At 50.0% G+C, this 10,000-nt stretch overlaps 1 protein-coding gene across 1 annotated transcript in view; it reads right to left on the reverse strand.

Annotated features, from left to right (window-relative positions):
- The window catches only part of LOC310952387 (transient receptor potential cation channel subfamily M member 1-like), a gene marked incomplete at both ends in the record, with an annotated part of 46,488 nt that overhangs the window by 24,013 nt on the left and 12,475 nt on the right, over positions 1–10,000 (reverse strand). Inside the window, 5 exons of the mRNA XM_083920992.1 lie at positions 1,015–1,149; positions 1,264–1,380; positions 1,438–1,509; positions 1,728–1,828; positions 3,973–4,045. Coding sequence (XP_083777118.1) covers positions 1,015–1,149; positions 1,264–1,380; positions 1,438–1,509; positions 1,728–1,828; positions 3,973–4,045 — 498 coding nt within the window. The remainder of the gene's footprint in view (positions 1–1,014; positions 1,150–1,263; positions 1,381–1,437; positions 1,510–1,727; positions 1,829–3,972; positions 4,046–10,000) is intronic.

A 10,000-nucleotide genomic window follows, 5' to 3' on the forward strand; every position in this document is an offset into this window, starting at 1 on the left:
AAGGTCTCTGGGACAGGGGCCTCCTCCAGACGGTCCCAGTTCACCCGCACTACTGGTTTGGGTTTACCCGGTCTGTCCAGAACCTTCCCCGTCCTCTGACCCACTCATCCCCAGATGGTGATCAGCTGACAGCTCTGCCCCTCTCTTCACCCGAGTGTCCAAAACATCCGGCCTCAGATCAGATGAGACCATCACAGACTGGATCCTGGACCTTTGGCCTAGTGTGCTCTGGAACCAGGTCCACTTCTGAGCCTCCTTCTGTTCCAACATGGTGTTTGTTAAAGAGGATCCAGGACCAGCACACAAGTCTGACACCAGACGCTGGGGTTTAGATCAGGGAGGCCGTTCCTCCCAATCAGCCTCTCCAGGTGTCTCCATCGTTGCCCACGTGGGCGTTGAAGTCTCCCAGCAGGACTCTGGAGTCCCCTACTGGAGCCCCATGCAGGACTCCATTCAGGGTCTCCAAGAAGGCCCCAGACTCTGAACTGCTGTTCGCTGCATCTGCACCAACAACAGTCAGAGCCCCCCCCCCACCACCCGCAGGCGTAAGGAGGCCACCCTCTGGTCCACCGGGGTCAACTCCAACACCGCGGCGCTCAGCCGGGGGTTTGAGAGTCTCCCCACACCCGCCCGGCCCCTCACACCCCGGGCCCCTCACACCCTGGGCCCCTCACACCCTGGGCCCCTCACACCCTGGGCCCCTCACACCCTGGGCCCCTCACACCCGGGCCCCTCACACCCCGGGCCCCTCACACCCGCCCGGCCCCTCACACCCGGGCCCCTCACCCTCACTGCCCCCCCCCCCCCGTGCAGCAGCGGTTGGAAAAGTGATTCAAACAAGTGAAATCACGTCTGAACGTGCTGAAAGACAGAGGACGCCATGTGTGGTCTCCATGTTTGCCACGGCCTCGAGCCGGTCCTGACATTGTTTGTATGTTATATCTGTGTGTTTATATATATATACTTATATAAACGTGTGTGTATGGCGTGGGGGGGGGGGGGGGCGTGTCTCACCGTGTTGTAGAGCTCCTCCAGGCGCGGGATGGTCAGGAAGTGATGGATGTTCACTCCGTTCTCGATCAGCAGCTTCACAAAGTCCACTCTGTCCAGCACCAGAGCGTCCATCATGGCCTGCTCCAGAGAGTTCACCTGGGGACCAGACCGCCACCGTCATCTTCATCATCATCATCATCATCATCACCATCATCTTCATCATCACCATCATCGTGGGGGGGGGGGGGGGACCCTGAGGCCCGTTCTCACCCAGTTGAGCAGCTCCAGTTTCCTGGGGTCCGTCTCTTGAGGAGGCTCAGGTTTGGTCTTGCCTCCTTTCCCTTTCTTGCCCCGAGCTTTGCCTTTCCCTCCTCCTGCTCCTGGTCCTCCTCCTGGTCCTGGTCCTGGTCCTGGTCCTGGTCCTGCTCCTAGTCCTGGTCCTGCTCCTGCTCCTGCTCCTGCTGCTCTCTGGACCCCAGGACTTTTGGGGCGCTCAGTGGACGAGGAGCCCACCGACTGCAGAGACGACGCACAGACAGAAACACTAAACATGTGAACCAGTGCTGCACTGATCATACATGTATGTATGGATTATAGATTATAGATTATAGATTATAGATTATAGATTATAGATTATAGATTATAGATTATAGATTATAGATTATAGATTATAGATTATAGATTATAGATTATAGATTACAGACGTATAATTAGAGATTAGAGCTGTGACTCACGGGCCAGTGGCGTCCGTACACAAAGATCTGGCTGCGAGCGATGTCCACTCTGTTCCAGGCCAGAGCCAAACTCAGCTGATCGGACGCCGACGCGTTCGTCCCTGAAATCAGCAAACACAGGAAACCTCTGATCCTGGATCAGGTCTCAGGGGCAGCAGCTCCAGCCTCTGATCCTGGATCAGGTCTCAGGGGCAGCAGCTCCAGCCTCTGATCCTGGATCAGGTCTCAGGGGCAGCAGCTCCAGCCTCTGATCCTGGATCAGGTCTCAGGGGCAGCAGCTCCAGCCTCTGATCCTGGATCAGGTCTCAGGGGCAGCAGCTCCAGCCTCTGATCCTGGATCCGGTCTCAGGGGCAGCAGCTCCAGCCTCTGATCCTGGATCAGGTCTCAGGGGCAGCAGCTCCAGCCTCTGGTCCTGGATCAGGTCTCAGCAGCTCCAGCCTCTGATCCTGGATCAGGTCTCAGGGGCAGCAGCTCCAGCCTCTGATCCTGGATCAGGTCTCAGGGGCAGCAGCTCCAGACTCTGATCCTGGATCAGGTCTCAGGGGCAGCAGCTCCAGCCTCTGATCCTGGATCAGGTCTCAGGGGCAGCAGCTCCAGCCTCTGATCCTGGATCAGGTCTCAGGGGCAGCAGCTCCAGCCTCTGGTCCTGGATCAGGTCTCAGCAGCTCCAGCCTCTGATCCTGGATCAGGTCTCAGGGGCAGCAGCTCCAGCCTCTGATCCTGGATCCGGTCTCAGGGGCAGCAGCTCCAGCCTCTGATCGTGGATCAGGTCTCAGGGGCAGCAGCTCCAGCCTCTGGTCCTGGATCAGGTCTCAGCAGCTCCAGCCTCTGATCCTGGATCAGGTCTCAGGGGCAGCAGCTCCAGCCTCTGATCCTGGATCAGGTCTCAGGGGCAGCAGCTCCAGACTCTGATCCTGGATCAGGTCTCAGGGGCAGCAGCTCCAGCCTCTGATCCTGGATCAGGTCTCAGGGGCAGCAGCTCCAGCCTCTGATCCTGGATCAGGTCTCAGGGGCAGCAGCTCCAGCCTCTGGTCCTGGATCAGGTCTCAGCAGCTCCAGCCTCTGATCCTGGATCAGGTCTCAGGGGCAGCAGCTCCAGCCTCTGATCCTGGATCAGGTCTCAGGGGCAGCAGCTCCAGCCTCTGGTCCTGGATCAGGTCTCAGCAGCTCCAGCCTCTGATCCTGGATCAGGTCTCAGGGGCAGCAGCTCCAGCCTCTGATCCTGGATCAGGTCTCAGGGGCAGCAGCTCCAGCCTCTGATCCTGGATCAGGTCTCAGGGGCAGCAGCTCCAGCCTCTGGTCCTGGATCAGGTCTCAGCAGCTCCAGCCTCTGATCCTGGATCAGGTCTCAGGGGCAGCAGCTCCAGCCTCTGATCCTGGATCCGGTCTCAGGGGCAGCAGCTCCAGCCTCTGATCCTGGATCAGGTCTCAGGGGCAGCAGCTCCAGCCTCTGGTCCTGGATCAGGTCTCAGCAGCTCCAGCCTCTGATCCTGGATCAGGTCTCAGGGGCAGCAGCTCCAGCCTCTGATCCTGGATCAGGTCTCAGGGGCAGCAGCTCCAGACTCTGATCCTGGATCAGGTCTCAGGGGCAGCAGCTCCAGCCTCTGATCCTGGATCAGGTCTCAGGGGCAGCAGCTCCAGCCTCTGATCCTGGATCAGGTCTCAGGGGCAGCAGCTCCAGCCTCTGGTCCTGGATCAGGTCTCAGCAGCTCCAGCCTCTGATCCTGGATCAGGTCTCAGGGGCAGCAGCTCCAGCCTCTGATCCTGGATCAGGTCTCAGGGGCAGCAGCTCCAGCCTCTGGTCCTGGATCAGGTCTCAGCAGCTCCAGCCTCTGATCCTGGATCAGGTCTCAGGGGCAGCAGCTCCAGCCTCTGATCCTGGATCAGGTCTCAGGGGCAGCAGCTCCAGCCTCTGGTCCTGGATCAGGTCTCAGGGGCAGCAGCTCCAGCCTCTGGTCCTGGATCAGGTCTCAGGGGCAGCAGCTCCAGCCTCTGATCCTGGATCAGGTCTCAGGGGCAGCAGCTCCAGCCTCTGATCCTGGATCAGGTCTCAGGGGCAGCAGCTCCAGCCTCTGATCCTGGATCAGGTCTCAGGGGCAGCAGCTCCAGCCTCTGATCCTGGATCAGGTCTCAGGGGCAGCAGCTCCAGCCTCTGATCCTGGATCAGGTCTCAGGGGCAGCAGCTCCAGCCTCTGATCCTGGATCAGGTCTCAGGTCCATGTGATGTGTGTGTGAGGACTTTACCTTTGAGCAGAGCCGTCAGGATGGACATCTCTATGTCCTGCTGTCCCTCTGAGCCCATCCTGAACACCGTGATCTACACTCACACACACACACACACACACACACACACACACACACACACACACACACAACACTGTTATCTACACACACACACACACACAACTCTGTGATCTACACACACACACACACACACACACACACACACAACTCTGTGATCTACACACACACACACACACACACACACACAACACTGTTATCTACACAACACACACACACACACACACAACTCTGTGATCTACACACACACACACACACACACACACACACACACACACAACACTGTTATCTACACACACACACACACACACACACACACACACACACACACACACACACACACACACACACACACACACACACACACACACACACACACACACACACACACACACACACACACACACACACACACACACACACACACACACACACACACACACACACACACAGAGGGGGGGTGGTATCTGAATGTATGCGGCGGCGGCTGCAGCTGTTCTCGGGAGGAGCAAAGGATTGTGGGATTAAATAAAGAGAACAATCCATTAAGCTCCGTCATTAGTTTAATGTCACAGGAAGCTTTCACATGATTATGTTTATGTTCCATAAAGGCTCCTCTAGGAGTCTTAATGTCTGCTAAAGTGTCCTCTAGGAGTCTTAATGTGTGTTAAAGTTTCCTCTAGGAGCATAAACGTGTGTTAAAGTGTCCTCTAGGAGCATAAACGTGTGCTAAAGTGTCCTCTAGGAGCATAAACGTGTGCTAAAGTGTCCTCTAGGAGCATAAACGTGTGCTAAAGTGTCCTCTAGGAGCATAAACGTGTGCTAAAGTGTCCTCTAGGAGCATAAACGTTTGTTAAAGTGTCCTCTAGGAGCATAAACGTGTGTTAAAGTGTCCTCTAGGAGCATAAACGTGTGTTAAAGTGTCCTCTAGGAGCATAAACGTGTGTTAAAGTGTCCTCTAGGAGCATAAACGTGTGCTAAAGTGTCCTCTAGGAGCATAAACGTGTGTTAAAGTGTCCTCTAGGAGCATAAACGTGTGCTAAAGTGTCCTCTAGGAGCATAAACGTGTGTTAAAGTGTCCTCTAGGAGCATAAACGTGTGCTAAAGTGTCCTCTAGGAGCATAAACGTGTGTTAAAGTGTCCTCTAGGAGCATAAACGTGTGCTAAAGTGTCCTCTAGGAGCCTAAACGTGTGTTAAAGTGTCCTCTAGGAGCATAAACGTGTGCTAAAGTGTCCTCTAGGAGCATAAAAGTGTGCTAAAGTGTCCTCTAGGAGCATAAACGTGTGCTAAAGTGTCCTCTAGGAGCATAAACGTGTGCTAAAGTGTCCTCTAGGAGTCTTAATGTGTGCTAAAGTGTCATCTAGGAGCATAAACGTGTGTTAAAGTGTCCTCTAGGAGCATAAACGTGTGCTAAAGTGTCCTCTAGGAGCATAAACGTGTGTTAAAGTGTCCTCTAGGAGCATAAACGTGTGCTAAAGTGTCCTCTAGGAGCATAAACGTGTGTTAAAGTGTCCTCTAGGAGCATAAACGTGTGTTAAAGTGTTCTCTAGGAGCATAAACGTGTGTTAAAGTGTCCTCTAGGAGCATAAACCTGTGTTAAAGTGTCCTCTAGGAGCATAAACGTGTGTTAAAGTGTCCTCTAGGAGCATAAACGTGTGTTAAAGTGTTCTCTAGGAGCATAAACGTGTGTTAAAGTGTCCTCTAGGAGCATAAACGTGTGCTAAAGTGTCCTCTAGGAGCATAAACGTGTGTTAAAGTGTCCTCTAGGAGCATAAACGTGTGCTAAAGTGTCCTCTAGGAGCATAAACGTGTGCTAAAGTGTCCTCTAGGAGCATAAATGTGTGCTAAAGTGTCCTCTAGGAGCATAAACGTGTGCTAAAGTGTCCTCTAGGAGCATAAACGTGTGCTAAAGTGTCCTCTAGGAGTCTTAATGTGTGCTAAAGTGTCCTCTAGGAGCATAAACGTGTGTTAAAGTGTCCTCTAGGAGCATAAACGTGTGCTAAAGTGTCCTCTAGGAGCATAAACGTGTGTTAAAGTGTCCTCTAGGAGCATAAACGTGTGCTAAAGTGTCCTCTAGGAGCATAAACGTGTGTTAAAGTGTCCTCTAGGAGCATAAACGTGTGCTAAAGTGTCCTCTAGGAGCCTAAACGTGTGTTAAAGTGTCCTCTAGGAGCATAAACGTGTGCTAAAGTGTCCTCTAGGAGCCTAAACGTGTGTTAAAGTGTCCTCTAGGAGCATAAACGTGTGTTAAAGTGTCCTCTAGGAGCATAAACGTGTGCTAAAGCGTCCTCTAGGAGCATAAACGTGTGTTAAAGTGTCCTCTAGGAGCATAAACGTGTGTTAAAGTGTCCTCTAGGAGCATAAACGTGTGTTAAAGTGTCCTCTAGGAGCATAAACGTGTGCTAAAGTGTCCTCTAGGAGCATAAACGTGTGCTAAAGTGTCCTCTAGGAGCATAAACGTGTGTTAAAGTGTCCTCTAGGAGCATAAACGTGTGTTAAAGTGTCCTCTAGGAGCATAAACGTGTGTTAAAGTGTCCTCTAGGAGCATAAACGTGTGCTAAAGTGTCCTCTAGGAGCATAAACGTGTGTTAAAGTGTCCTCTAGGAGCATAAACGTGTGTTAGAGTGTCCTCTAGGAGCATAAACGTGTGTTAAAGTGTCCTCTAGGAGCATAAACGTGTGTTAAAGTGTCCTCTAGGAGCATAAACGTGTGCTAAAGTGTCCTCTAGGAGCATAAACGTGTGTTAAAGTGTCCTCTAGGAGCATAAACGTGTGTTAAAGTGTCCTCTAGGAGCATAAACGTGTGTTAAAGTGTCCTCTAGGAGCATAAACGTGTGCTAAAGTGTCCTCTAGGAGCATAAACGTGTGTTAAAGTGTCCTCTAGGAGCATAAACGTGTGCTAAAGTGTCCTCTAGGAGCATAAACGTGTGTTAAAGTGTCCTCTAGGAGCATAAACGTGTGCTAAAGTGTCCTCTAGGAGCCTAAACGTGTGTTAAAGTGTCCTCTAGGAGCATAAACGTGTGCTAAAGTGTCCTCTAGGAGCATAAAAGTGTGCTAAAGTGTCCTCTAGGAGCATAAACGTGTGCTAAAGTGTCCTCTAGGAGCATAAACGTGTGCTAAAGTGTCCTCTAGGAGTCTTAATGTGTGCTAAAGTGTCATCTAGGAGCATAAACGTGTGTTAAAGTGTCCTCTAGGAGCATAAACGTGTGCTAAAGTGTCCTCTAGGAGCATAAACGTGTGTTAAAGTGTCCTCTAGGAGCATAAACGTGTGCTAAAGTGTCCTCTAGGAGCATAAACGTGTGTTAAAGTGTCCTCTAGGAGCATAAACGTGTGTTAAAGTGTCCTCTAGGAGCATAAACGTGTGCTAAAGTGTCCTCTAGGAGCATAAACGTGTGTTAAAGTGTCCTCTAGGAGCATAAACGTGTGTTAAAGTGTTCTCTAGGAGCATAAACGTGTGTTAAAGTGTCCTCTAGGAGCATAAACGTGTGCTAAAGTGTCCTCTAGGAGCATAAACGTGTGTTAAAGTGTCCTCTAGGAGCATAAACGTGTGCTAAAGTGTCCTCTAGGAGCATAAACGTGTGCTAAAGTGTCCTCTAGGAGCATAAATGTGTGCTAAAGTGTCCTCTAGGAGCATAAACGTGTGCTAAAGTGTCCTCTAGGAGCATAAACGTGTGCTAAAGTGTCCTCTAGGAGTCTTAATGTGTGCTAAAGTGTCCTCTAGGAGCATAAACGTGTGTTAAAGTGTCCTCTAGGAGCATAAACGTGTGCTAAAGTGTCCTCTAGGAGCATAAACGTGTGTTAAAGTGTCCTCTAGGAGCATAAACGTGTGCTAAAGTGTCCTCTAGGAGCCTAAACGTGTGTTAAAGTGTCCTCTAGGAGCATAAACGTGTGCTAAAGTGTCCTCTAGGAGCCTAAACGTGTGTTAAAGTGTCCTCTAGGAGCATAAACGTGTGTTAAAGTGTCCTCTAGGAGCATAAACGTGTGCTAAAGCGTCCTCTAGGAGCATAAACGTGTGTTAAAGTGTCCTCTAGGAGCATAAACGTGTGTTAAAGTGTCCTCTAGGAGCATAAACGTGTGTTAAAGTGTCCTCTAGGAGCATAAACGTGTGCTAAAGTGTCCTCTAGGAGCATAAACGTGTGCTAAAGTGTCCTCTAGGAGCATAAACGTGTGTTAAAGTGTCCTCTAGGAGCATAAACGTGTGTTAAAGTGTCCTCTAGGAGCATAAACGTGTGTTAAAGTGTCCTCTAGGAGCATAAACGTGTGCTAAAGTGTCCTCTAGGAGCATAAACGTGTGCTAAAGTGTCCTCTAGGAGCATAAACGTGTGTTAAAGTGTCCTCTAGGAGCATAAACGTGTGTTAGAGTGTCCTCTAGGAGCATAAACGTGTGTTAAAGTGTCCTCTAGGAGCATAAACGTGTGTTAAAGTGTCCTCTAGGAGCATAAACGTGTGCTAAAGTGTCCTCTAGGAGCATAAACGTGTGTTAAAGTGTCCTCTAGGAGCATAAACGTGTGTTAAAGTGTCCTCTAGGAGCATAAACGTGTGTTAAAGTGTCCTCTAGGAGCATAAACGTGTGCTAAAGTGTCCTCTAGGAGCATAAACGTGTGTTAAAGTGTCCTCTAGGAGCATAAACGTGTGTTAAAGTGTCCTCTAGGAGCATAAACGTGTGCTAAAGTGTCCTCTAGGAGCATAAACGTGTGCTAAAGTGTCCTCTAGGAGCATAAACGTGTGTTAAAGTGTCCTCTAGGAGCATAAACGTGTGCTAAAGTGTCCTCTAGGAGCATAAACGTGTGTTAAAGTGTCCTCTAGGAGCATAAACATGTGTTAAAGTGTCCTCTAGGAGCATAAACGTGTGCTAAAGTGTCCTCTAGGAGCATAAATGTGTGCTAAAGTGTCCTCTAGGAGCATAAACGTGTGCTAAAGTGTCCTCTAGGAGCATAAATGTGTGCTAAAGTGTCCTCTAGGAGCATAAACGTGTGCTAAAGTGTCCTCTAGGAGCATAAACGTGTGTTAAAGTGTCCTCTAGGAGCATAAACGTGTGTTAAAGTGTCCTCTAGGAGCATAAACGTGTGCTAAAGTGTCCTCTAGGAGCATAAACGTGTGTTAAAGTGTCCTCTAGGAGCATAAACGTGTGCTAAAGTGTCCTCTAGGAGCATAAACGTGTGCTAAAGTGTCCTCTAGGAGCATAAATGTGTGCTAAAGTGTCCTCTAGGAGCATAAACGTGTGCTAAAGTTTCCTCTAGGAGCATAAACGTGTGTTAAAGTGTCCTCTAGGAGCATAAACGTGTGTTAAAGTGTCCTCTAGGAGCATAAACGTGTGCTAAAGTGTCCTCTAGGAGCATAAACGTGTGTTAAAGTGTCCTCTAGGAGCATAAACGTGTGTTAAAGTGTCCTCTAGGAGCATAAACGTGTGTTAAAGTGTCCTCTAGGAGCATTAACGTGTGTTAAAGTGCCCTCTAGGAGCATTAACGTGTGTTAAAGTGTCCTCTAGGAGCATAAACGTGTGTTAAAGTGTCCTCTAGGAGCATGAACGTGTGCTAAAGTGTCCTCTAGGAGCATAAACGTGTGTTAAAGTGTCCTCTAGGAGCATAAACGTGTGCTAAAGTGTCCTCTAGGAGCATAAACGTGTGTTAAAGTGTCCTCTAGGAGCATAAACGTGTGCTAAAGTGTCCTCTAGGAGCATAAACGTGTGTTAAAGTGTCCTCTAGGAGCATAAACGTGTGCTAAAGTGTCCTCTAGGAGCATAAACGTGTGTTAAAGTGTCCTCTAGGAGCCTAAACGTGTGTTAAAGTGTCCTCTAGGAGCATAAACGTGTGCTAAAGTGTCCTCTAGGAGCCTAAACGTGTGTTAAAGTGTCCTCTAGGAGCATAAACGTGTGTTAAAGTGTCCTCTAGGAGCATAAACGTGTGCTAAAGTTTCCTCTAGGAGCATAAACGTGTGTTAAAGTGTCCTCTAGGAGCATAAACGTGTGTTA

This window comes from Echiichthys vipera, assembly GCF_963691815.1.
Source record: "Echiichthys vipera genome assembly, chromosome: 1".
Lineage (NCBI taxonomy): Eukaryota > Metazoa > Chordata > Actinopteri > Perciformes > Trachinidae > Echiichthys > Echiichthys vipera.